Source organism: Equus asinus, chromosome 18, assembly GCF_041296235.1.
Source record: "Equus asinus isolate D_3611 breed Donkey chromosome 18, EquAss-T2T_v2, whole genome shotgun sequence".
In the NCBI taxonomy this organism is placed as follows: domain Eukaryota; kingdom Metazoa; phylum Chordata; class Mammalia; order Perissodactyla; family Equidae; genus Equus; species Equus asinus.
The window spans coordinates 28,276,657-28,304,154 of NC_091807.1; the positions used below are offsets into that span (position 1 = coordinate 28,276,657).

Here is a 27,498-nt window from a genome sequence, read left to right on the forward strand (position 1 = left end):
ACTACAACCCTGCAGTAAACAAAACCATGTGGTACTGGTGAAAGAATGGACACTAAATAAGTAGCAGATGAAGGAATAAATAATCCGAACAGTAAGCTAGCACAGTGGTTGGCCAACTTTCCAGAGAGGCCACAAATACTAATGTTAGTGATGATTCTGTCCCCCTGAAAAAATACAATTACTTGCAGGAACAAATGCAATTTGTTTATTTAAAAGTATGATTTCCTCCAACTATAAAGGATTTATGTTCATGGACAATACTAAAACCATAGAATAGGAGAACCAAGAATTCACATTTTGAACATTATCAGAATCAAATCTTCTGTCTTCTTGTAACATAACAGAAACATTTATAATTCCTTAATAACAAAGAGGTTCTTTGAAGTAAACATAGGTAGTATACAATCCTTACTTGACTGCAGAGATGATAAAATGGGGCATTCCTTGGAGGAAAAGAGTTAATCTTCAAACATTATTTCAGAGGTATAGGATATTCTAGAATGATGTTCTAGCAGCAAGAGGAATAACATCTTCTGTAGCAAAATGGTTGGTAAGTATAGCAACCACAGCCATAGCCAGACCCATATCCACAGCCATATCTGGAACCATAGCCACAGCCATAGCCACAGGCATATCTGGAACCATAGTCACAGCCATAACCACAGCCAGAGCCACAGCTATATCCACAGCCCCCATAGGAATTCTCATAATAGTTGCAACACATGGTGGCAGAGGATGAAGTTTCAGTTGACAGGCAAAAGAATGCTTCTGAAGTTTAAATGTCACCTATGACCCTGGAACCTTTCTATACCTACAGGAAGGGCCAGGGAATACCATCAGTTTTGTGATTCATGCAATAAATATTTACTTAATACCTAGTATGTGCAAATCTCTCCTGTCAATTGATAATGAGAGGACTTGGTCTTTTCACAGAGACAGCATCTGTCTTAAATGAACCCATTATTATAGAGTCTCCAGTTTTATTGGGGAACCATGTTTGTTTTCTACCACTCAAGTGTTCTTTTCAGCCAATTATAAATCTATAAGGAAAATTTCCATCAATTATCCAATAATCTGAACACATGATAACAAAAATAGATTTTGTGAAACAAGGCTCCATGAAAGGTAGGGAAGTTTATGTTTGGAAATGCAACTGTTAGCATGGACTTGACTAATTATCTTGGCCATCTTAATAATTGCTAATTGTTTTATAGGAGATTTCATTAGAGCTCAATGCTGTCCTATACAGAAAACCCTCAATATTTTATGTCATAAAATTTTTATGAATCCAAATACTCATGAATATAGTATTCTGATAACATATCACCCCAATAGCAATTCTTTCGATAAATTTTTATCGACTCTATATGGTCGTTCAGTTCAAACCAGAACAACACACACACGAAAAAAACATCCTTTGTAGTAACACTCTTGAATATTTTTTAAATCACACATTTCCTTTAGACATTTTAATCTGTTTGATCCCAATGAAAATGTGAAAAATGTAGGTAACTAATAGTATGGAAATTGGGCTACAAAGAGGATAGGAAATTTACTGAGAGTCACACAGCTAACATATTACCAAGATCAAGTATTTGTTCTTCTTTGTTATTCTACATAAAGTCTGCCTTTCTAATCACTGGACACTTGAACACTTGCTGTAACAGAGAGCTTATTGCTTCTTATGGTGACCCATTTCTCTGTGAAATTACTCTGTTATAAAATCCCCACATGCTTCAGAGTCTCTCATTATTCCCAATGTCACTTTGGCTCCTAAATAAAGTTTATTTCAGTGTTGTGTTAACAGGCCAGTCCCATCAAGTACAGCTAAGAGTGCCTCTCAGTCTTTCACTTTAACCCAGAGTCCTCTCTCCTTGATACCCATTGGTATGACTTGTCCCTTGATCTCCGCTGATATGCAAAGATGATGTTCACATCATCTAAATCAACCATACCTCCTATACTAGATAATTCAGAGAAGAGTACGGGAAGCCTGTTGTAAGTTACCACAAAAACAGCTGCTTAGAACAACACCTATTTATTATCTTACAGTCTGGGTGGATCAGGAGTCTAAGCACAGCCTAACTGGGATCTCTGCTCAGGGTCTCACAATATTGCAATCAAGGTGTTAGCCAGGACATCTGAAAAATCTCTTTGCTGTATAACTTACCTAGAGTTGCCAGATTTGCAAGTATATCCCAAATATTGCATGAAACATACTAAAAAGTTATCTGATTTTATCTGAAATTCATTTTTATTCATCTTGATTTTTATCTGCCAACCCCAAGCATAACAATCACAAGAGTGATAGCTCATCATCTTTGTCAAGGTTAGAAGCGAGTTACAGGTCCTGCTCACACTGAAGGGGAAGGGACTCTACAAAAGTGTATGTCATGGGAGGTCACCTTAGAGTTCAGCCTACCCAAACCTGTGAATTTATTCCTTAAGCCCAACTAGTGATAACATTTTCTCCAGGATAGATAACACCTATGGCAACAAAGTTTCAGCGCATGGACATTTTCCAAAATATATTTCCTCTTTCTCTCCTGTCCAGAGCCTCTTTCCCTTCTTGTAAGATTAACCAACTCCTATTCATCCTTCATATTTCAGCTAGAAGTTTGTCTCTCTTTCAGAAATATTCCTGACCCTTCTCTCTATTTACTCTTAGTCCTGGGCTCTCTTCTGATTTTTTCCTCTTTATTTCCTTAACAGTCCTGTTACAATTGTATCATAGCAATATTCAGATCTTTGTAGCTTGTGAGGTTTTTTTGTCTTTTCCACACTTTTAGAAAGCAAGGATGAAATATTTTAGTTCTCTATTCATAGAACAAAATAAAATGTCCTTTATTAGTAGCTTAATAAATGTTTGATGAATGAGACTACTTATTCATCTAACTCATAAGAAATAGTTCTTCAAGAATAACAATCTATCCATCCATCATTTTTTGCCCTTCTTTTTCTCAAGCCTACAATATCTTTCAAGATTCAAGGGATTCTCGGAACACCGAATTTATTTAACCCGGGGTGGTCAAATTTTGACTCAAGTTCTGACAGTCTTTCTACATCTCAAATGAAGATAGGATTTCCAAAGCCAAAATATTATAACTTGCCTTCTCCTCCCAGTTATAGAAACATAAAAGATTCCAGTTCTGTATTTTCCCAGTGTCAGCATCACCATTTTTACAATCTGTCTTCGAGGCTCAAATTCATATGTAACGTACAGTATCCTAGAACAAAGTGGAGACAGAAATAGATATGTAAGATTTGTTAATTCCACCCCTCTCCTTGAGTTTATAATTTCCTCCTAAAATCACCCTAGTAGTGGGTGATCCTGCATGGGTTTAGACACACCCGGTGATAGAGCACTTAAAGAGGAAGTCATTCTTCTTTCTGATTTTGTCACATATTAAGAAGGGCTCTTGTGTTGAGATCATCCATTCAATTCACCATATTTAACATCTCTAGAAGGACACAGAGCACATTAACAATACTAGTCTTACTAATTTTGCAATACCAGTCTTTCAGATATATAAATGTATATACTACCCTCAGTTCCCACAATTCTAAGTGCTAAGAAGAAATACATAATCTTTAGAAATTATCTAGTCTAGGCTTTTCTCCCTTCTCCTTCACTGTTGATGTCTAAGATCTTATAGGTTATACCTTCACTGAGTCCCTGATAACCATCTGTTCCTTTTCATTATTGATGCCACCACTCAAATCCAGGCTCATTAACTGTTGAACTTTCCAACACATTTTTTTCACCATTATCATTTTCCCAAAGCAGATTTTTCTGAGGGATTTGTCTGTCTGTATGGGTGCACATGTTGATGAGTATTGTTGATGAGTATATGAGTGCTGATTAATATGGAAAGAAATAAATGGGTAGATCCAGGGTTATGAAACACAAATGCTTAATAACAAACCCTCAAGTAAAATGAATTAAGAACACAAGATTTAGCCAATAAGGAGCCATTTTTTCAGGGATAAAATTCAAGATGTGTAACATTCAGTATGTTACGGGTAGTGACCAATCAGAATGGAAGCTAGATATACACAATTGGAATGAACAGCTGAGCATTAGCCCTGCTGAGGAGGTCACAGAAATAGAATACAAAAATAAGAGTCAATAACATATCTGACACAAAAGATACACAAACTTGTTAGAACCGATGAAACATTTATTTGGAAATAATCACAATATAGAAACATAGACTAAAAAGATAGTGGGTTTACACTTGGACTTTGGCCAAAATGAGGTCTTCTGCCTTCCAGAAACATCATGGAGTAGCTCAGGCCCTCTCAATAACAAACAAGACTTTCAAGAAGACAATCAGTTTTCTGCAGGCTCTGACTACTCTCTATTCAGTGGGATGCAGTATGATTGTGAAAATTTGTAACAGATATGGCCTTAGAATGATCATTTTACAGGAAAAGGTGCACTGCAGTTACATTCTAGCAGCAAGAATAATATCTTCTATAGAAGAAAGGCTGGTAGCCACAGTAGGCAGAGCCATAGCCAGACCTGTATCCACAGCCAGAGAGACAGCCAGAGCCAGAGCCATATCCATAGCCACAACCACAGCCATATCCAGAGCCGTACCCACAGCTATATCCACAGCCGTATCGAGAACCATAGCTACTGCCATAGCTGCAGCTACCACATGAGTTTCTGTAGGAGTTGAAGCACATGATGTCTAGAGGTGGAGGTTCTACAGAGGAGCAAGTGGAGGTTTCTGAAGTTTGAATGTCATCTTTTGCCCTGAGACCTTTATATACTACCAGAAATGGGTGGGACACACAACCTAGACTCTGTCGCCTCATTACCACAGCAATTTTCATTTTTAAAAAGCTCATGATTCTAAGGACAACAATTTTTTTCAGATAGTTGTGTCCAGGATATGGCCTTTAGCTAGTCATAAGAATTATGAATGAACAAGTATATCTTGTGGAATGTACCAAGCCTATTTTAGATTTTCACTCCAGGGAACATCAACTCTCCTGCAATTCCAGGTCAACATACTTGGGCACTGGGAGATGCTCTAGCATCTCACATCTTAGCATCAACAGGAATGGGCCCAGACTGGAAATGAGACGCAAACAGCAAGGGCATAAGGTGAGGCTTTCCTAGGTTATACCCACAAGAAAGTGGATGGATCCCAGGTAGAATGGCCATTGCAGTGGGGGCTGGAGCAGGAAACAGGTGAGATGAAAAAGACCTGAACTCGTGCAACACAAGGGTATGCACCCATGATTTTGTCCAGTGCAATATAATCCACTCTATTTAAGAGTGCTTGGAAATTTTCAGTGTGATAGTTTAGTCTATACCTCATGTAAGAATTCCTGGACATCCATAACATGTATTAGGCAATAATTCCTCTGTTCTTCCATAGCTCCCTGTGCCTAACTCTATTGTGGTAATGAATATGTTGTATTAGCATGCTCTATTTTAAATACCTGATTCCCTCAGTCAATTGTGAGTTATTTAAGGCTGATAATTTTGTGTTTATTTTCTGTGAATCTAAAGAACTAGGCACTAGCTAACTATTGAATGAGAGCCTATAAGATTTCTTCCACCTGTAAAAATCTTTGTGTGTGTGTGTGTGTGTGTGTGTGTGTATGTGTGTGTGAGGAAGATTGGCCCTGAGCTAATATCTGTTGCCAATCCTGCTCTTTTTTCTTGAGGAAGATTGTTGCTGAGCTAACATCTTGTCAATCTTCCTCTATTTTGCATGTGAGATGCCACCACAGTATGGCTTGACAAGCGGTGCTAGGTCTGCTCCTGGGATTGGAATCTGTGAACCCTGGGCCACCAAAGTGGAGCACACCAGGTTAACCACTACACCACCAGGCGGGCCCCTAAAAATCATTATTTTAATGTATGGGAAATTATGTAAGAAAATAATAATAATAATAAATAACAACATTTCTATTTTCCTCTATAGGTTTTGAGGCACACTTACATTTATTACCTCATTTGATTCTTACAAAAACAAAGTAAATTAGGAATTTGTGTTATTTGTATACACATGTTACAGATGAGAATACAAAGGTCAAGGATAGTTAAGTCTTGCTCAAGGACTCTAAGCTGTTTAGTTGTTGAGTTGAACTGTTTCAACTAGTGCTATAACATAAAACATTTGGAGTAGAAATTATGGTAACTTTTCTAGACTTCTCAAATGTTAGTTGATGTAAGGAAGAATCACCCTAGCTCAGCAACTTGCATGCCAAACTAAGACCTCAGATTCCCAGGTTTGTCTTCTAATTATGATTGTCGCACTTTTACAATTTTCTCCACTAAAATATGTTCAGCATTGGCTCCATTCCTGCAAACTCCATGACTCTTTCCACATTTAACATGTCACCTGCTTTCTTCCCAACACAGCTTTAGCATGACTATATTTATTTGCATTGTTCCATTGATTGTTTTTCTAGACAGTGATTGAACAGTACAATTTAATTTTACAAGAATTTTTGAGTACTTACATCATGCAAGTGCTATTCCAGGGCATAGAATATTGAATAAAAAATATGTAGCTAGAGCTCAAGGACAAGCTCTGTGCTTTAGAAACTCTCCAAGGAGAGTGAATCACCATTTCCTTTGGACCAGTCTCTCATTTCACCACAAGCTATTGAAAACTTAGAGTATTTTCAGGCTTTGAATTCCCTCACCCATTCAATCTTCAATTTACTGCAATCAATATTCACTGTTATCATATCCCCCCTACCAAAAACAATTCTTCACTGAAGATCCCATACCTTTTGCCAAATCCAATAGAAACTTCTAAAGTAATTAATACAATTTGATGATAAAGTAAAAAGCAGGAGCAGATCATCAGAAAACAAGCTACTCCTCTGAAACCCACTAATTTGTTACTAAAAATACAATGACAAACATTATGTCAAGTTACTTGGTGTCACAGCATATGTTAGAGTTCATAATTACGAGATACATGTATGATAGATGTACAAAACATCTAACTTGGTAGTGTGCCTATGTATTTGACATGAGAAAATTGACATTATGGATTAAATTCTGAGATTATCAAAATATTGTCAATATTAAGCATAATGTGTAAGGTTGAGCCACATAAAATTGTCATTTTGTATGTTAAAGATGGTTAAATGTCTTTAATTTTATATTAAGCAACCTAATTATAAATATAATACAAAATCTACTGTGTTCTCACAGTGGTAGAACTTTGCATATTTTATTTAATTTGGTACTCGCAACAATCCTGATCTAGCATTATTTTATCATTTTATCCTTGAGTATACTGAGGCTCAGAGGAGTTAAATAATGTGCCCATGATCACACAGCTAATAGCTGATGGAGCCTATACTACAGGGAAAGTGGTGGGACTCTGGAACCCACGCTTTTAATCACTATCTATACAATTTTCTTTTTGTAAGTGTGATCATTTGGATGACCTTGAGGAAATGATATCTCACAGAAGAAGAGAACAGTTAACCACAATGTTTCATGTGCAGGAGAACATGGATATCAACTTAAAGCAGATTCTAAAGACTTCTGGACACAGAGCAATACTGTAGCCTTTCCTCATTAATTTCCATGGATCTTTCCTTTTTCTTTTTCTTCTTTTTCAGACTCATGATTAATACATACATATTGCAAAACTTTCAAAGAAATACATTTCTTCTCAATGACAGGAAGGATATGGGCAGTGGTGTGCTGTTAATCGTTTAATGACCTCTGCTGTGGGTAGGGGGTTTGATTTGCCAATTTCCGTGCGGTAAACACTCCTAGCATGACTAGTTTCAAGTTACTAACTGGCTTATGACATTTCTGAAAGTCTATACCATCTTCTAGTACTTGAATAAATGAACTTTCATGTTTAGAACTTTAATCAGTATGGAATTTCTTTTGTGTATGATGTAAGGCAAGTATGTATCTTTTCTGTATCCTAAACAAATGGCAAATTGATCAATCCCATTTAGTGAATAAACTATCTCAGATGAAAACTTTGTCCTTACTAGGCACTCCCCTGGAGTCTTTAGCACTGGCTACTGTGGTCTTACTGGCTCAGAATGATCTACTCCCTGTATGTTGATAACATGGCTAGATTGCCTGATCTTTGCTGGCGGCCTACACAACCTCTCTTCCTAGCCAGAGTCCTCTCTTGGCCAGCTTGTTATAACCTTCTACAACCACACTGTACAATAGAAATATGTCACAAAACACATACAGAATTTACAATTTTTCACTGGTCACATATGAAAAAGACAGACACAAGTGATTTAATTTTATAGCATATTTTATTTAACCTAATATATCCAAAATGTTATCACAATATATAACAAATATTTTTAATTACTTGATATACTTTTCATTCTTCTTTTATACTGTCTTTGAAATCTGATGTGTACTTTATACTTACAGTGCATTTCCTTTTGGACTAGCCACATCTCAAGTGCTCAGTAGCCACATCTCTCTAGTGGCAACAAGATTGGACAGTGTAGCTTACGAGAAGCTGAGAATTGCTCTATGGATGTATCCACTGATTATCATTTTTCCAATAGAGGTTACTACTGTAGCAATATGCTGCCAGCAATTTTACTTCTTTTTCTAAATTCCTCTGCCTTTCATTTTATTTTCCTTCTCATGTAACTGACCAATTTCAACTCATCCTTTATGGCTCTGCTCATATCTTGTCCTCCCCTGGAATAAATTTCTGTCTCTTGTCTAGCCTTCCCTTTCCACATTCTGACAGATTTAGGTTTCCCCATGAATTCTTCCTCGGCAGCTCCATAACATTTGTAAACACGCCTGCAATAATGTGAACGTATAATTTACTATTTTGTATTCAACTGAATAGTTGAATTCTTGGAAGAAAGAACTATGTGTCTTATATCTCTGTCCTCAGTACGAATCCCAACACCTAGCTGGAACACAGATTTTTAAGATTTGTGAAATGGCTAAAAGAACAAACAACTGACTTTACTATTTAGAGTTTCTAAAGTATTCAATAGCTCATCAAAGGAAAGGATTTTGTGTTTCCTCATGAAGGAGATTTAAAGCTTAAATCATATCCTTCTGTGAAAAGTACTCACTTACATCAATTTTGTTCCATTTCCTCCACAGTGTGATTTGACATGTGAAGCGAAATGTTCGTTTTTGCCAGCCTTCATCAATCCATGCCACACGTGCACACATGCACATGTGCAAACTTTCTCTAATTTTATCAGCCCTGTCTCTCTTAAAATTATCACCATTTTCTCATTTCACTGAAGCTGAAACTCTCAAATTTTCTTTCAGTAAGAGTTACAACATTTCAGATTTTGAAAATATGCTAAACAGTTTCTTAAAACCCTTTTCAGGATATATAAATTATCTTATAAGTGGTTAGTAAGTAATACTCTTCCATTTTTCAAAATGCCTTCAATGACAAGAAACATGATGAAACAATAAGTTAGATTTTTAAGGAGCTATGATGATAAGAATTCCCTTCCCCTGTTTGTAAGGCTAACCTCAGAGTTACTCAGACCACAGTCAGTCCTCAGATCTGACTTACAAATGTTCCAGCTGTGAAAATTGTCCTGCCCTCAAGAGAACTCCTGTTTCTTCATCAGTTGGACAAATTATGCCCTGGGAATAACCTCACTTCAGGGATCGTTTTGATGGCAGGGCCATCTTCCTTGGAATTGGCCATTTTGTGGGGTCTCCTAGCTCCAAGGACCTCAGAGTCAGAGTTTTTGCAGTAACTGCTGTCCTGGAGATGAGACAGTGACACATTTATCACTGCTGGTTAGAACTGAATCTAAAAGGCTCTGTCTGTTGTAGGATCTAAATGTTAGGGGTTGGAAGGTTAGACGAGGGAAGGACAGTAAAGTCAGAACCCAACAAAGTAGTAGGCTCCCCGATGCAGAAAGTAGACCAGAAATTTTAATGCCATTTTTATATCTGTCTCACTGAGGCACTAGACCTTGCTCTTTTCCAGTGGAAAATGTGGCACCCCCTGATCATACCCAAAACCTAATAAACTTCTCTTCCCCTTTTATACTTGCCACTGTCCATTCTGGTCTTCTTAGCAAATGGCATCAGATCATTTATCACAACCTCAAAATACCTTTCTAAACTATCTCTCCAAAACGTCAGCCCTTACTCTATTTCCCATTAAGCTCTTTTATTCCCTGCATAGCAATAAACTGTCTGAATTTATCTTAATTGTTCTTTACTTTTTTTTTTTTTATCTTCATCTTCTGCAATAGAAACACTCTGAGAGCGGGAAAGATATCTATAATTTTCCTACTGTGTCTTCAATGTCTAGCATGGTTCCTTTTCAACAATATTCAGAAATATTTGTCAATTAAGTGACTTAAATCAATTTCCATAACCTCAGCATACAGAAACAAATCTATTTGCACTTCCATCAAATGCAGATGCTATGACAGAATATTATTCTTCTAACTTATCCTTTTCTTAGTTTTTTATTACTCATGTGCTTAACATGTGAGTCTGCTTCTAATATCTCATTAACCCTGGAAATTCTCTCTTTCATTCCAGTAATTCTTTAGGAACTCAGCCAACTCTCCTCTCCCTCAGATTTTTGTCATAACCTCCTGAATAGGTGTCAATCCTCCCCCTTTTTTCCCCTCCAGCTCCATTCTAGAAACATACAATTTCCACAACACAGTTCTGAAATACTCTGTGACTCATGGTTGGGTAGGTGAGTGTCTGAGCATGTGGAACACAAGAAAGAGGTGAAGAACACATTATTTACGATATCAGTATAAGAGTAAATGTCTGTATTTTATCAAGGAAAAACCCAAGTTCAGGCAACCTATTTTTAGTCCAATTTTCAAAAGAGGCCATAAGATCTCAACCAGGAGTAATTCACAAACAAGTACACAGAGAATTGTTACAAACAAAGATCTGTTTTTATTAAGAATAGATGACTTGCCACACTGTAGGATGTTGGAACCATCAAGACAGACATAACAGAGATCACAGACCAAAGGATAAAGGCTAATATTTGGAAAATAGTCAGATGATACATCAGAGCCTGGGACCACAATGATGGCATTATAAAAATGGGTAGTTGGACATCAAAGCCCCCAGCAAGCATGTAATTTCCTGGATATAGAAGTCAGGGGTGCAGATCCCTGTATCAACCTATCTTTAGACATGTCATTTTAGAAGTAAAGGAGGCTTGGATAGTGATGTTCTAACAGCAAGAAGAATAACATCTTCTATAGCAAAGTGGCCTGTAGCCACAGTAGCCAGAGCCAGAGCTGTATCCACAGCCATAGCTGGAGCCATAACCACAGCCATATCCAGTTCCATAACTACAGCCATAACGGGGGCTATATCCACAGCCATATCCGCAGCCATATCTGGTTCCATAACCACAGCCATAGAGGGGGCTGTATCCACAACCATAGCCGGTCCCATAACTGCAGCCATAATGGGGGCCAAATCCACAGCCATAGCCATATGTGCAGCCATAGCTACAGGAGTTGCCATAGTAGTTGCAACACATGTTGTCAGGAGAAGAGAATTCAGGCGGGTTGCAAGAGGAGGTTTCTGAAGTGTGTGTGTCTTCTACTTCTCCTGGCTCTTTATATACTGTCAGTAATTGGCAGAGCGTACCATTCATCCCTGACTTAGCCACAAAATATGTAAACAACTTGTATGTGCCAGTTGCTGTTGACAATCATTAACAATGGTTTGCTTAAAATGAGCTCATTATTTTAGAGTCTCCAGTTTCAATTAAAGAGCATCATTTACATTTACTCTGCCAAAGAATTGTCTCAATAGAATCATGTGCCCAAATGTAAAACTGATACCCATTTTCAAACCCTTCTATTATTAAATAGCTACCTCACACAACTATGTTGTGGGGAGTTATAGGAAAATTTTGTCCTTTTGGTCGCTACTCTTTCCTAAAATGTCTGCCTTGGCCCATAGGGAAAGAAATACTCCCATCTCCTTTCTTGAAGCATTGCAACATCTTGCCAGGCTTCTCAAACTCAGATACCTACTGTCAGATATCTACTAGTTTCTTGTAGCAGAAAACAAGGATGATGCTAACTCTCTAAGGCACAGAACAGCCCCCAACAACCAAGAAACATCTAGGCCAAAGTATCATGGCACTGAGATCAGAAACCTTGGCTTATAGCTCTGCCTCTATAAATAAGCTCTTCTACCTGTAGGTGTCTCAATCCAAACATGCCCTTTCCTCTCATTCTATCCCAAACATCTGAACTTTCCATCACCAAATGTGCAAAGAGTGTGTTTTTTGTTTGTTTGTCTGGGGGAATTCTTTTTGCTCATCTTGCTTCTCTAGGTTTTACTTAAATCACCATTTTTCAGAATCCAGTGGACTCCAAAACTAAATATTGCTTATGTAAAAACTATGAAATCCAACTTAGAAGCGAGTAGGAACTCAGGAAGATCATTCTTTCTACTGGATACTGGAATTTCACAACAAATGAATGAGTGGTGATCCACTACTTTATTAAGTACCTTCAACAGGCATTTTCACAAAACCGCTGATTTCATTTTCTGAGAAATTTCATTATTACACATTTTTCCTTCATTAAGGAATCTTCCTATTTCTTTATATTGATCACAGGTCTAATCTGATCACTGTGTGATGTTTCATTACTAATAGTAAATATTAAGAAAGTACATCCCCATACCAACTTTTCTTTTCCTTTGTCTCCTTTTCTGTCATCCTTGAAAGTCAAAACTATAAATTCTGTTTCACAAATTCCCTGGCATACACACTTTACTTTTTAATACTACTTTCAACACCCACTTTTAGGCCACAATACTCCTGGATTGTTGAAAAACTATTCTATCTTGATTTCATTATTTCTACTATTTTTCCATTCAGATCTCTGGATACTGCTCCATAATGGTGGCAGTGTGTCTATTTTCTGCAGCCCTGAATAACCTGTTCTGAGTTCAATGCCTGGTACATAGTTGACCCTAGATCAATATTTCGCCAATAGAAAATGGTGCATAAAATCAAATACACATTCAGCTGTTGGTCTGCCACTTATGAGCTATAAGATATTTAGATATATTACTGCCATCTTCTCTTTTAACTCAAACTGAAACTCTCAAATGTTCTTTCTCTGAGAGAGTGACAAGATTTCAGACTTTGAGGAGGTGTTAAGTGTAAGTTTGTGAGGACCCATTTTGAGATAATTAAGTTGTCTTAAGAAATGATAGACTCTTTACTGGATACACAAATGATCTTACACATGCTAGTAAGTGATATTCTTCCATTTTGCAGAATGCTTTACATAATAAAAAAACAATGAAATAATAAGTTAGATTTTTAAGGAGCTGTAAGCATTAGAATTCCCTTCCCCTGTTTGTAATGCTAACCTCAGAGTTACTCAGAGCACACTCAGTCCTCAGATCTGACTTACAAATGTTCCAGCTGTGAAAACTGTCCTGCCCTTGAAACAACCCCTCTTTCTTCACCAGTTGGACAAATTATATCCTGGGAATAGCCTCACTCCAGGCTCGCCTTGATGGCAGGGACATCTTTCTTGGAATTGTCCATTTTGTGGGGTCTCCCAGCTCCAAGGACCTCAGAGTCAGAGTTTGTGCAGTGACCCCTGTCATAGAGATGAGACAGTGACACATTTATCACTGCTGGTTACAACTTAGTCTGAAAGGCTTTTTCTGTGGTACGATCTAAATGCTAGAGTTCTGGAAGTTCAGAAAACGAAAGGACACTAAAGTCAGAACCAAACAAAGTAGTAGGCTCTCCAACCCAGCAAATTGACTGTAATTTTTAATTCCATTCTTATGTCTTCCCTAGCCAAAGAGAGCCCCATTAAGGCACTAGACTTTGCTCTTTTCCACTGGAAAATGTGGCAACACCAGATTATACTTGAAACCTCATAAAATTCTCTTTTCCCTTTACACTTGCTACTGTCCTCTCTAGTCTTCATCCAACTGGAATCAACTCGTTTGTCACAACCTCAAATTCCTCCCTGAACTATTTCTCTAATCCTTTAACCCTTTCTTTCTCATTAAGTTGTTTTATTCCCTCTGTGGAAGTTATCTGTCAGAATTCATTTTAATTATTCTTTACTTTTTTTTTAACTTCATCTACTAGAATGTAAACACTCTGAGAGCAGGTCAGATATCTATAATTTTCCCACTGTGTCTTTGGTGTGAGGGATGGTTTCATGTCAAAAATATTTGTCAATTAACAAGTTAAATCAACTTCCACAACCTCTATATATGCAAATCTATTTGCACTTCCATCAAATGAAGATGAGGTGACAGAATATTATTCTTCTAACTTATTCTTTCTTTGTTTTTCTTCCTCATTTGCTTAACACTGAGTCTACTTCTAATTTCCAAATAACCCTGGAAGCAATCTTTTTCATTCCATTAATCCTTTAAGCTCAGAAGCCACATTATCTCTCTCTAGGACTTTTGCCTTGACCTCCTGAAGATGTGTCATCCCTTCTCTTCTTTTCTGTTGTGCTCCGTCTAGACACAATGCGATTTCTAAAGCACAATTCTGCAATACTGTGTGAGTGTTCTTGGGTAAGAGGATGTCTGAGCATGTGGAATATGAGGATTAGGTAAAGAAGATACCATTTATCATGCAGGTATAAGAAGAAATGCTTGTACTATGCCAAAGTAAAATCCCAATTCAGGCAAGCTATTTTTAGCCAAATTTCCAGAGAAGCCATATCATTTCAAAAAAGGAGTTATTGACAAGCAAGCACACAGAGATTTCTTAGAAAGAAAGAACCACTTTTATTGAGAATAAGTGATTTGGCCCATTGTGGGGTATTAGGATCATCAACATAGTCACATCAGAGAATCAGAGACTAAGGAAGTAATGCTAATGTTTGGAAAATAGATGATACCTCAGAACTTCAGACCACAATACTATTCTAAATATGGATAGTTGGAGGTCAAAGCCTCTGTAAAGTTGTAATTTGGGGGTATAGAAATTGTGGGGTCCAGATTGTTGAATCAGCATTATCCTTAGATACACCATTTCAGGAACAAATGAGGCTTGGATAGAGATGTTCTAGCAGCAAGAAGAATAATATCTTCTGTAGAAAAATGGCCTGTGGCCACAGTAACCAGAACCAGAGCCATATCCACAGCCATAGCAGGAACCGTATCCATGGCCATATCTGGTTCCATAACCACAGCCATAATGGGGGCCATAGCCACAGTCAGACCCACAGCCATAATAGGGGCCAAACCCACAGCCATAGCCATATCTGCAGCCATAGCCACAGGAGTTGCCATAGTAGTTGCAACACATGTTGTCAGGAGAAGAGAATTCAGGCGGGTTGCAAGAGGAGGTTTCTGAAGTGTGTGTGTCTTCTACTTCTCCTGGCCCTTTATATACTGTCAGTAATTGGCAGAGCGTACCATTCATCCCTAACTTAGCCACAGAATATGTAAACAACTCGTATGTGCCAATTGCTGTTGACAATCATTAACAATGGTTTGCTTAAAATGAGCTCATTATTTTGGAGACTCCAGTTTCATTTAAAGAGCATCGTTTACATTTACTCTGCCAAAGAATTGTCTCAATAGAATCATGTGCCCAGATGTAAAACTGATACCCATTTTCAAAACCTCCTATTATTAAATAGCTACCTTACACGACTACGTTTTGGAGGATTGCAGGAACATTTTGTCCTTTTTGTCGCTACTCTTTCCTAAAATGTCTACCTCTGCCCATAGGGAAGGAAATGCTCCCATCTCCATTCTTGAGTCATTGCAACTTCTTTCCAGACTTGTCCCACTCAGATACCTACTGTCAGATACCTACTAGTTTCTTATGGTACAAAATAAGGAGGATACTAATTCTCTAGGGCACAGAACAGCCCCCGACAATCAAGAAACATCTTGACCATAGTGTCATGGCACTGTGATCAGTTTGTGAGTGTCTTTAGGTCTGAAGCGTGTTTATTGTATGCAGCATATATATGGGTGTTGTTTTTTGATCCAATTGGCCGCCCTATGCCTTTTGATTGGAGCATTTAGTCTATTAACATTTAAAGTAGCTATTGATAAATATGTATTTATTGCCATTTTGTTACTTTCTTTTTTTCTGGGTGTTCTGGTAGCTCTTCTCTGTTCTTTTCTTTTTCTCTTGCTCTCTTCCTTTGTGTTTTGATGGTTTTCTTTACTAATATGTTTGATTTCTTTAGTCTTACTTATTTGCTTACTTATTATAGGTTTCTAGTTTGTGATTACCATGAGGATCCTATATAATATTCTATGTATAGAGCAGTCTATATTGAGTTTATAGATTCTTTAGCTTGACCTCTTTCTAAAAGCTCTACTTTTTCACTCCCCTCCTCCCACCTTTGATGATTGTGAAATCATATCTAATCTCTTGTTTTTTGTGTGTCTATCCATTACCCTCTTATCACTGAAATAGGTGACTTTAGTTCTTTAGTCTTTTAACCTTCATATTATCTTCACTTGTGGTTGATCTGCTACCTTTACTATATTTTTTCCTTTACCAGTGATTTTATTGCCTGGTTTTTTGGGGGGTTATTTTGAGAATTTTTTTATCCGTATTTGTGGTCATTGCTTTCCCACTTAAATAAGTCCCTGCAGCATTTCTTGTAAACTGGTTTCTTGGTGATAGACTCCTTTAATTTTTGCTTGTCTGGGAAGCTCTTTATCTCTCCTTCCGTTCTGAATGACAACCTGATGGATAGAGTATTCTTGGCTGTAGGTTTTTTTCCTTCTAGCACTTTAAATACATCATGCCATTCTCTTCTTGCCTGTAGGGTTTTGGCTGAGAAGTCTGCTGATAGCCTTATGGACTTTCCTTTGTATGTCACTTGTTGCCTTTGTCTTGCTGCTTTTAGGATTCTCTCTTTATCTTTAATTGTGAACATTTTAATTATAATGTGTCTTGGTGTGGGCCTCTTTGGGCTCATCTTTCTTGGAGCTCTCTGTGCTTCCTGTACTTGGATGTCTATTTCTTTCCTTAGGTTAGGAAAATTTTCAGCTATCATTTCTTCAAACAGATTTTCCACCCCTTTGTTTCTCTCTTCTCCTTCTGGGACACCAATAATATGAATGTTAGTGTACTTGATATTGTCCCGGAGTTCCCTTAGACTGTTCTCATTCTGTCTAATTCTTTTTTCTTTTTTCTGTTGAGCCTGGGTGATTTCCTCTAGTCTTTTGTCTAGCTCACTGATCCATTATTCTGTATCCTCTACTCTGCTATTGAGTCCCTTTAGTGAATTTTTCATTTCCAGTGTTGTATTCTTCATTTCTGATTGGTTCTTTTTTATATTTTCCAATTCTTTGTGATGAGCTCACTGTGTTCATCCAGTCTTCTCCCAATATCTGTGAGCATCCTTATGAGATTTTGTTTGAACTCTTTGTCAGGTAGGTCACTTATTTCTGTTTCATTTAGTCATTTTCCTGGAGTTTTGTCCTGTTCCCTTCCTTGGAATGTATTCCTTTGCCTCCTCATTATGCCTCTTTCTCTGTGCTTATTTCTATGTATTAGAGGAGTTGGCTATGTCCCCTGATCTTGGAGAAGTGGCCTTATGTAAGAGATGCCTTTTGAGGCCCAGCAGTGTGATTTCCTCTTGTCACTAGTCCAAATGATCTGGATGTGACCCCTTTGTGGGCTACTTGTGTCCTTCTGCTGTGGCAGGGTTGTTCCCACTGCAGGTACCCAGGGAGTCTAGTCTTTCTTTCTCTGACCAGCTGTTTGTAAATCTGGTTTGGGGAGCCTTAGCACCATTGGCTACAAGATCTAAGAGCACACTCCTGTTGCATTTTTCCTGTTAATTGGGAGGTACCCAGTGTAGCTGGTGCTAGGCTCAGGGGCTTACAGTTGCTATAGGTCTCAGGCCTACAAGACTGTTGTCAGTTCTTTAGGAGTGCAGCTGAGTGGGGATGGCCCTAGGCATGGGAGCACTCAATTGTTTCAGGCTTTGGAAGGTGGGGCTTATCCTTTCTATGGTGATTTGTGGAGCACAGGTCTTCTGCCACTGATAAGCCTTTGCCCCCACAGGACCACACACACCATCAACACTGTCCTGGTCCATGCACACTTCCCAACCCCATGGTGTATACCCTGATTTCCCACTGCAGAGGCCCCCACCTCTCCACCAATGCCCCCCACAGTTCACCTGGTCCTCACATAGGCCCTGTCCCACAGAGGCAGGCACACTCACTAGCCTGTAGAGGATCAAGGCACCCAGTCAATCCAGGCCAACAAGTAGCCTGAAGGCTTGGTGTTGGGTGGAGCTTGTCCCTAGGGCATGCTGCCTGCCCTGACTAAACTAGATTAAATCTGCAGTCTAGTGGGTGTGCCAGACCCCTGGGCTAATAGGCCAAGGGAAGAACTTCAAAGATGTCTTCCAGGGTCTGTGTCAGCATGCCTGGACTAGGTGACAACAATGGCAACGACCAATGTCTCAGTCTCCCGAGAGGTATCTCCTCTCACCGAGATGCATCCAGAGCCTACCAGGTGAGTCTCTTTTTACCAAAGGACTGTCAGCCTTCTTTCCGGTGATTTTAGGTTGTTGAGACGGGGGAGTTTGTTCATGGGCCCTTTAAGACTTGGGTCTTTTAGGCTTTCATCAAATAGCTTTTCTGGGGGTATCCCTGCTGCAGTTAATAGCCAGAAAAGTCATATAGTAAGACCTTCGTCTCAGTTGTGCTGAGTCTAAAGGATGCTTATAGCAGTATAGGGGCCCCCGGTCAGGAACACACTCCTCCAGGGAGGGCTGCATATCATAGCGTGGCTCCCACCTGGCTGGCTGAGAAACTCCACTGCTCCTGAAGATGGCTTTTTTTTTCCTCTCCAGAAGGAATTTCTGCCTCCTCCACCTTAGTCAGGACTGTCCCTTGTTGTGGGGGTTCTTTTTATCCAATTTTCAGTTTTCTATAAAGGGTAATTTTTCCAAAAATACTTGTAACCTCATTGTACTTGTGGAAGGAGATGAGTTCAGAGTCTGCCTACACCACCATCTTGACATGATCTACACACTCTACTTTTTAATACTACTACCAACATCCACTTTTAAGCCACAATACTCCTGGATTGTTGTAAAAGTGTTTTAACTTTATTGTGTTATTTCTAATACTTTTCCATTTAGGTCTCTGGATACTGCTCCATAATGGTGGCAGTGTGTCTATTTTGTGTATGCCTGAATAACCTGCTCTGAGTTCAGTGCCTGGTACATAAGCGACACTTGATCAATATTTGCCAATAAAAAATAGATGGATTAAATCAAATACAAGTTCAGCTGTTTGTGTGCCACTTATAAGCTATAAGATATTTAGATATATTACTGTCATCTTCTCTTTTCACTCAAACTGAAACTCTCAAATTTTCTTTCACTAAGAGTGTCACAACATTTCAGATTTTGAGGAAGTGTTAAGTGTAAGTGTGTGATGACCCTTTTCTAGATAAATAAATTATCTTAATAAATGACAGACTCTTTACTGGATACCCAAATTATCTTACACATGCATAGTGAATGATATTCTCCCATTTTACAGAATGCCTTCTATGACAAGAACCATATGAACAATAAGCTAGATTTCCAAGTAGCTGTAAGAATTAGAATTCCCTTCCCCTGTTGGTAAGGCTAACCTCAGAGTTACCCAGAGCACAGTCAGTCCTCAGATCTAACTTAAGAATATTCCAGCTGTGGGCACTGTCCTGCCCTTGAAGGAACCCCTGTTTCTTCATCAGTTGGACAAATTATATCCTGGGAATAGCTTCACTCCAGGCTCACCTTGATGGCAGGGCCATCTTTCTTGGAATTGACCTTTTTATGGGGTCTCCTAGCTCCAAGGACCTCAGAGTCAGAGTCTGTGCAGTGACCCCTGTTATAGAGATGAGATAGTGACACATTTATCACTGCTGGTTACAACTTAGTCTGAAAGGCTTTTTCTGTGGTAGGATCTAAATGCTAGAGTTCTGGAAGTTCAGAAAAGGAAAGGACACTAAAGTCAGAACCAACAAAATAGTAGGCTTTCCAAATCAGAAAATTGACTGGAATTTTAAATTCCATTCTTATGTCTTCCCCAGCCAAAGAGAGCCCCAGTAAGGCACTAGATCTTGCTCTTTTCCACTGGAAAATGTGGCGACACCTGATCATACTTGAAACCTAATGAACTTCTCTTTTCCTTTTACACTCTCTACTGTCCTCTCTAGTCTTCTTTGCAACTGGCATCAGCTCATTTGTCACAACCTCAAAATACCTCCCTGAACCCTCTCTCTAATACTTCAACCTTTACTCTCTTCTCATTAAACTGTCTTCTTCTCTTTGTGGCAATTATCTGTCTGAATTCATCTTAATTATACTTTGCTGCTTTTTATGTTTTTTTTTCTTTTGAGGAAGATTAGCCCTCAGCTCACTACTGCCAATCTCCCTCTTTTTGCTGAGGAAGACTGGCCCTGAGCTAACATCCATGCCCATCTTCCTCCATTCTATAAGTGGGATGCCTACTACAGCATGGCTTTTGCCAAGCAGTGCCATGTCCGCACCCGGGATCAGAACCAGCGAACCCCAGGCCACCGAGAAGTGGGACTTGAGAACTCAACCACTGCGCCACCAGGCCGGACCCTGTTTTTTTTTTTAAAGATTGGCACCTGAGTTAACAACTTTTGCCAATCTTCTTTTTTTGTTCTGCTTTTTCTCCCCAAATCTTCCTAGTACATAGTTGTATATTTTGTTGTGTGTCCTTCTAGTTGTGCCATGTGAGACACTGTTTCCATGTGGCCTAGTGAGTGGTGCCATGTCCGTGCCCAGGATCTGAACCGGTGAAACACTGGGTGGCAGAAGCAAAGCACCTGAACTTAACCACGCCATTATGGCTCAGGCCCTTTTACTGTTTTTTTGTTTTTTTTTTTTAACTTCATCTACTAGAATGTAAGCACTGCGAGCAGGAAAGATATCTATAATTTTCCTACTGTGTCTTCCATGTCAGGCATGATTTCCTTTCAAATTATTTATCAATTAAGTGACTCAAATCAGTTTCCACAACCTCAATATACACATATCTATTTGCACTTCCGATAAATGCAGATGACATGATAGAATATTATTCATCCAACTTATTCTTTCCTTAAGCTTTTATTCCTCATGTGTTTAACACATGAGTCTGCTTTAATTTCTCAATAACCCTCGAAATAATGTTTTCCCTTCCATTAATCCTTTAAGCTTTCAGGCCACACCTTTCCTCTCTGGGACTTTTGACTTACCCTCTTGAGGATATGTCATTCCTTCTCGTCTTTTGCCTCCTACTGCATTCTAGACACAACGGGACTTCAGAGCAGAATTCTGCAATACTGTATGAGTGTTCTTGGGTGAGTGAGGGTCTCAGCATGTAGAATATGAGGAATAGGCAAAGAAGACATCATTTATGATGCACTTATAAGAAGAAATGCTGGTGCTATATCAAAGAAAAACCCAAGTTCAGGCAAACTATTTTTAGACAAATTTCAAGAGAGGCCACAGCATTTCATAAAAGGAAGAATTGACAAACAAGAACACGGAGATTTCTTAAAAACAAAGAACCATGTTTATTGAGAATAAGCGATTTGGCCCACTGTAGGATGTTAGGATCATCAACACAGTCATAAGAGAGACCCCAGACTAAGGAAGTAATGCTAATATTTGGAAAATAGTCAGATGATACCTCAGGACCTCAGGCCACAATGATGCCATTCTGAAAATGGGTATTGGAGGTCAAAAACTCTGTCAAGTTATAATTTCTTGGGTATAGGAATCATGGGGTCCACATCCTTCAATCAGCATTATCCTTAGATACGCCATTTCAGGAGCAAATGAGGCTTGGATAGTGATGTTCTAGCAGCAAGAAGAGTAACATCTTCTATAGCAAAATGGCCTGTAGCCACAGTAGCCAGAGCCGTACCCACAGCCATAGCTGGAGCCATAACCACAGCCATATCCAGTTCCATAACTGCAGCCATAACGGGGGCTATATCCACAGCCATATCCGCAGCCATATCTGGTTCCATAACCACAGCCATAAAGGGGGCTGTATCCACAGCCATAGCCAGTCCCATAACTGCAGCCATAATGGGGGCCAAACCCACAGCCATAGCCATATGTGCAGCCATAGCCACAGGAGTTGCCATAGTAGTTGCAACACATGTTGTCAGGAGAAGAGAATTCAGGCGGGTTGGAAGAGGAGGTTTCTGAAGTGTGTGTGTCTTCTACTTCTCCTGGCCCTTTATATACTGTCAGTAATTGGCAGAGCATACCATTCATCCCTGACTTAGCCACAAAATATGTAAACAACTCATATGTGCCAGTCACTGTTGACAATCGTTAACAACGGTTTGCTTAAAATGAGGTCATTATTTTGGAGTCACCACTTTCAATTCAAGAGCATCCTTTACATTTACCCTGCCAAAGATTGTCTCAATAGAATCATGTGCCCAGATGTAAAACTGATACCGATTTTCAAAATCTCCTGTCATCAAATAGCTACCTTACACAACTACGTTTTGAGGGGTTGTAGGAAAATTTTGTCCTTTTTGTCGCTACTCTTTCCTAAAATGTCTGCCTTGGCCCATAGGGAAGGAAATACTCCCATCTCCTTTCTTGAATCATTGCAACTTCTTTCCAGACTTGTCCCACTCACATACCTACTGTCAGATACCTACTAGTTCCTTGGGGTAGAAAACAAGGATGATGCTAATTCTCTAGGGCACAGAAGAGCCCCCAACAACCTAGAAACATCTTGGCCAAAATGTGATGGCTCTGAGATCAGAAATCTTGGTTTATATCTCTGCCTCTATAAATCAGCTCTTCTACCCATAGGTGTCTTAATCCAGACATGCCCTTTCCTCTCATTCTATCCCAAACCTCCGACCTCTCCATCACTAAATGTGCAGTCAGAGAAAGATTTTTTTTGCTTGTTTATTTGTCTGGGGGGATTCCTTTTGTTTATCTTGCTTCTCTAGGTTTTACTTAAAACACCATTTTCAGAGTCCAGTGGACTCCACAAATAAATATTTCTTCCTGAAACAACCATGAAAGCCAAGTTGGAAGGGAGTAGAAACTCAGGAAGATCATTCTTTCTACTGGATAGTCACATTTCAACAACAAAGGAATGGGTGATAATCCACTACTTTATTAAGTACCTTCAACAGGCATTTTCACAAACCTGCTGATTTCATTTACTGGGAAATTTCATTATTACACATTTTTCCTTCCTTAAGAAATCTTCCTATTTTTTTTATATTGGTCACAGGTCTAATCTGATCAATCTGTGATGTTTCATTCCTAATAGCAAAAAGGAAGAAAATATATCCCCACCCCAACTTTTATTTTCCTTTGTTTTGTCTCCTTTTCTGTCATCTTTGAAATTCTAAACTATAAATTCTAATTCACAAATTCCCTGGCATAGACACTTTACTTTTTAATACTGCTGCCAACACCCACTTTTAGGCCACAATACTCCTGGATTGTTGAAAAAGTATTCAACTTTTATTCCATTATTTCTAATACTTTTCCATTCAGGTCTCTGGATACTGCTCCATAATGGTGGCGGTGTGTCTATTTTGTGCAGCTCTGAATTACCTGCTCTGAGTTCAGTGCCTGGTACATAGTTGACACTTGATCAATATTTGCCAATAAAAAATAGATGGGTTAAATCAAATACACATTCAGCTGTTGGTGTGCCACTTATAAGCTATAAGATATTTAGATATATTACTGCCATCTTCTCTTTTAACTTAAAGTTAAACTCTCAAGTTCCCTTTGACTAAGAGAGTGACAAGATTTCAGACTTGGGGGAAGTGTTAAGTGAAAGTTTGTCAGGACCCTTTTCTAGATAAATAAATTATCTTAGTAAATGATAGGCTCTTTACTGGATACATAAATTATCTTACACAAGCCTACCGATATTCTTCCATTTGGCTGAATGCTTTCCATAATAAAAAAACATAATGAAACAATAAGTTAGATTTTTAAAGAGCTGTGATGATAAGAATTCCCTTCCCCTGTTTGTAAAGCTAACCTCAGAGTTACCCAGAGCACAGTCAGTCCTCAGATCTGACTTAACGAATGTTCAAGCTGTGAAAACTGTCCTGCATTTGAAAGAACTCCTGTTTCTTCATCAGTTGGACAAATTATATCTTGTGAATAGCTTCATTGCAGGCTCACTTTGATGGCAGGGCCATCTCTGTTGGATTTGGTCATTTTGTGGGGTCTCCTAGCTCCAAGGACCTCAGAGTCAGAGTTTGTGCAGTGACCCTGTCTTGGAAATGAGACAGTGACACATTTGTCATCGCTGGTTACAGCTGAGTCTGAAGGGCTTTTTCTGTGGTAGGATCTAAATGTTAGAGTTCTGGAAGTTCAGAAAAGGAAAGGGCACTAAAGTCAGTACCAAAAAAGTCATAGACCCTCTAACTGAGAACATTGACTGGAATTTTAAATTCCATTCTTATGTCTTCCCCAGCCAAAGAGAGCCCCATTAAGGCACTAGACTTTGCTCTTTTCCACTGGAAAATGTGGCAACATCTGATCGTGCTTGAAACCTAATAAAATTCTCTCCCCCCTTAACACTTGCTACCGTCCTCTCTAGTCTTCTTTGCAACTGGCATCAGCTCATTTGTCACAACCTCAAAATACTTCCCTGAACTCTCTCTAATACTTTAACTCTTACTTTCTTTCTCATTAAACTGTTTCATTCCCTCTGAGGTAATTATCTGTCTGAATTCATCTTAAGTATTCTTTATTTTTTAACTTCATCTACTAGAATGTAAACACTCTGAGAGCAGGTCATATGTCTATAATTTTCCTACTGTGTCTTCAGTGTCGGGGATGGTTTCATGTGAAAAATATTTGTCAATTAACCACTTAAACCAACCTCCACAACCTCAATATATGCAAATCTATTTTTACTTCCTTGAAATGAAGATGATGTGATAGAATATTATTCTTCTAACTTATTCATTCTTTAAGTTTTTATTCCTCGTGTGCTTAACAATGAGTCTGCTTCTAATTTCTCAATAACGCTAGAAATGATCTTTTTCATTCCATTAATCCTTTAAGCTCAGAGGCCACATAGTCTCTCTCCAGAACTGTTGTTCTGACCTATTGAAGATGTGTCATCCCTTCTCTTCTTTCCCCTCCTGCTGCCTTCTAGAAACAATGCAATTTCACAGCACCACTCTGCAGTACTGTGTGAGTGTTCCTGGGTAAGGAAAGGTCTGAGCATATGGAATATGAGGATTAGGTGAAGAAGACATCATTTATGATGCAGGGATAAGAAGAAATGCTTGTACTATGCTGAAGAAAAATCCAAATTCAGGCAAGCTATTTTTAGACAAATTTCCAGACAGGCCATATCATTTCAAAAAACGAGTTGACAAACAAGTATACAGAGATTTCTTAGAAACAAAGAACCATTTTTATTGAAAATAAGCGATTTGGCCCATTGTAGGATGTTAGGATCATCAACACAGTCGTAACAGAGAACCCGAGTCTAAGGAAGTAATGCTAATATTTGGAAAATAGTCAGATGATACCTCAGGACCTCAGGCCACAATGATGCCATTCTGAAAATGGGTATTGGAGGTCAAAAACTCTGTCAAGTTATAATTTTTTGGGTATAGGAATCATGGGGTCCACATCCTTCAATCAGCATTATCCTTAGATACGCCATTTCAGGAGCAAATGAGGCTTGGATAGTGATGTTCTAGCAGCAAGAAGAATAACAGCTTCTATAGCAAAGTGGCCTGTAGCCACAGTAGCCAGAGCCGTACCCACAGCCATAGCTGGAGCCATAACCACAGCCATATCTGGTTCCATAACCACAGCCATAAAGGGGGCTGTATCCACAGCCATAGCCAGTCCCATAACTGCAGCCATAATGGGGGCCAAACCCACAGCCATAGCCATATGTGCAGCCATAGCCACAGGAGTTGCCATAGTAGTTGCAACACATGTTGTCAGGAGAAGAGAATTCAGGCGGGTTGCAAGAGGAGGTTTCTGAAGTGTGTGTGTCTTCTACTTCTCCTGGCCCTTTATATACTGTCAGTAATTGGCAGAGCATACCATTCATCTCTGACTTAGCCACAAAATATGTAAACACCTTTTATTTGCCAGTTGCTGTCGACAATCATTAACAATGGTTTGCTTAAAATGAGGTCATTATTTTGGAGTCACCACTTTCAATTCAAGAGCCTCATGTATATTTACTCTGCCAAAGATTGTCTCAATAGAATCATGTGCCCAGATGTAAAACTGATACCCATTTTCAAACCCTCCTATTATTAAATAGCTACATTACACAACTATCTTGTGGGGGGCTGTAGGAAATCTTGTTCTTTTGCTCGCTACTCTACCCTAAGATGTCTACTTTGGCCCATAGGGAAGGAAATATTCCCATCTCCTTTCATGAATCATTGCAACTTCTTGCCAGGCTTCTCTAACTGAGATACCTGCTGTCAGATGCCTACTAATCTCTTGTGGTAGAAAACAAGGATGATGCTAATTCTACAGGGCACAGAACAGCCCTCAACAACCAAGAAACATCTTGGCCAAAATGTCATGGCACTGAGATCAGAAATCTTGGTTTATATCTCTGCCTCTATAAATAAGCTCTTCTGTCCATAGGTGTCTAAATCCAAAGATCCCCTTTCCTCTCATTCTATCTCAAACCTCCGACCTCTCCATCACTAAATGTGCAGTCAGAGAAAGTTTTTTTTGCTTGTTTATTTCTCTGGGGGGGATTCTTTTTGCTCATCTTGCTTCTCTAGGTTTTACTTAAATCACCATTTTTAGAATCTAGTGGACTCCAAAAATAAATATTTCTTGCTGGAACAACTATGAAATCCAAGTTGGAAGGGAGTAGAAACTCAGGAAGATCATTCTTTCTACTGGATAGTCACATTTCAACAACAAAGGAATGGGTGATAATCCACTACTTTATTAAGTACCTTCAACAGGCATTTTCACAAACCTGCTGATTTCATTTTCTGAGAAATTTCATTATTACACATTTTTCCTTCCTTAAGAAATCTTCCTATTTTTTTTATATTGGTCACAGGTCTAATCTGATCAATCTGTGATGTTTCATTCCTAATAGCAAAAAGGAAGAAAATATATCCCCACCCCAACTTTTCTTTTCCTTTGTTTTGTCTCCTTTTCTGTCATCTTTGAAATTCTAAACTATAAATTCTAATTCACAAATTCCCTGGCATAGACACTACTTTTTAATACTGCTGCCAACACCCACTTTTAGGCCACAATACTCCTGGATTGTTGAAAAAGTATTCAACCTTTATTGCAATATTTCAAATACTTTTCCATTCAGATCTCTGGATACTGCTCCATAATGGTGGCAGTGTGTCTATTTTGTGCAACCCTGAATAACCTGCTCTGAGTTCAGTGCCTGGTACATAGTTGACACTTGATCAATATTTGCCAATAAAAAATAGATGGATTAAATCAAATACACGTTCAGCTGTTTGTGTGACACTTATAAGCTATAAGATA

General features: G+C 38.7%; 5 protein-coding genes across 5 annotated transcripts; all 5 read right to left on the reverse strand.

Moving 5' to 3' along the window:
• Positions 1–508: 508 nt before the first annotated feature.
• Positions 509–724, reverse strand: LOC123278331 (keratin-associated protein 21-1-like). The gene has a single exon (XM_044751034.2). The coding sequence runs from the start codon at positions 722–724 to the stop codon at positions 509–511; it is 216 nt and encodes a 71-aa protein (XP_044606969.2).
• Positions 725–10,884: 10,160 nt separating this feature from the next.
• On the reverse strand, positions 10,885–11,555 carry LOC123278329 (keratin-associated protein 21-1-like). The gene has a single exon (XM_070488660.1). It carries the CDS (start codon positions 11,499–11,501, stop codon positions 11,187–11,189), a length of 315 nt encoding a protein of 104 aa, XP_070344761.1. The 5' UTR covers positions 11,502–11,555; the 3' UTR covers positions 10,885–11,186.
• A 3,191-nt stretch (positions 11,556–14,746) lies between these two features.
• Positions 14,747–15,332, reverse strand: LOC106847099 (keratin-associated protein 21-1-like). Its single transcript, XM_014866241.3, has one exon. The coding sequence runs from the start codon at positions 15,279–15,281 to the stop codon at positions 15,039–15,041; it is 243 nt and encodes an 80-aa protein (XP_014721727.2). The 5' UTR covers positions 15,282–15,332; the 3' UTR covers positions 14,747–15,038.
• Positions 15,333–21,533: 6,201 nt separating this feature from the next.
• On the reverse strand, positions 21,534–22,194 carry LOC106847093 (keratin-associated protein 21-1-like). The gene has a single exon (XM_014866228.3). The coding sequence runs from the start codon at positions 22,138–22,140 to the stop codon at positions 21,832–21,834; it is 309 nt and encodes a 102-aa protein (XP_014721714.3). The 5' UTR covers positions 22,141–22,194; the 3' UTR covers positions 21,534–21,831.
• A 3,190-nt stretch (positions 22,195–25,384) lies between these two features.
• Positions 25,385–25,998, reverse strand: LOC123278327 (keratin-associated protein 21-1-like). Its single transcript, XM_044751031.2, has one exon. The coding sequence runs from the start codon at positions 25,943–25,945 to the stop codon at positions 25,697–25,699; it is 249 nt and encodes an 82-aa protein (XP_044606966.2). The 5' UTR covers positions 25,946–25,998; the 3' UTR covers positions 25,385–25,696.
• Between the last annotated feature and the right edge of the window lie 1,500 nt (positions 25,999–27,498).

What these genes read in the sequence shown, in the direction of transcription:
- LOC106847099 (XM_014866241.3), bottom strand. Translation starts at nt 15,281, where the DNA reads ATGTGTTGCAACTACTATGGCAACTCCTGTGGCTATGGCTGCAGATAT.
- LOC106847093 (XM_014866228.3), bottom strand. Translation starts at nt 22,140, where the DNA reads ATGTGTTGCAACTACTATGGCAACTCCTGTGGCTATGGCTGCACATAT.
- LOC123278331 (XM_044751034.2), bottom strand. Translation starts at nt 724, where the DNA reads ATGTGTTGCAACTATTATGAGAATTCCTATGGGGGCTGTGGATATAGC.
- LOC123278327 (XM_044751031.2), bottom strand. Translation starts at nt 25,945, where the DNA reads ATGTGTTGCAACTACTATGGCAACTCCTGTGGCTATGGCTGCACATAT.
- LOC123278329 (XM_070488660.1), bottom strand. Translation starts at nt 11,501, where the DNA reads ATGTGTTGCAACTACTATGGCAACTCCTGTAGCTATGGCTGCACATAT.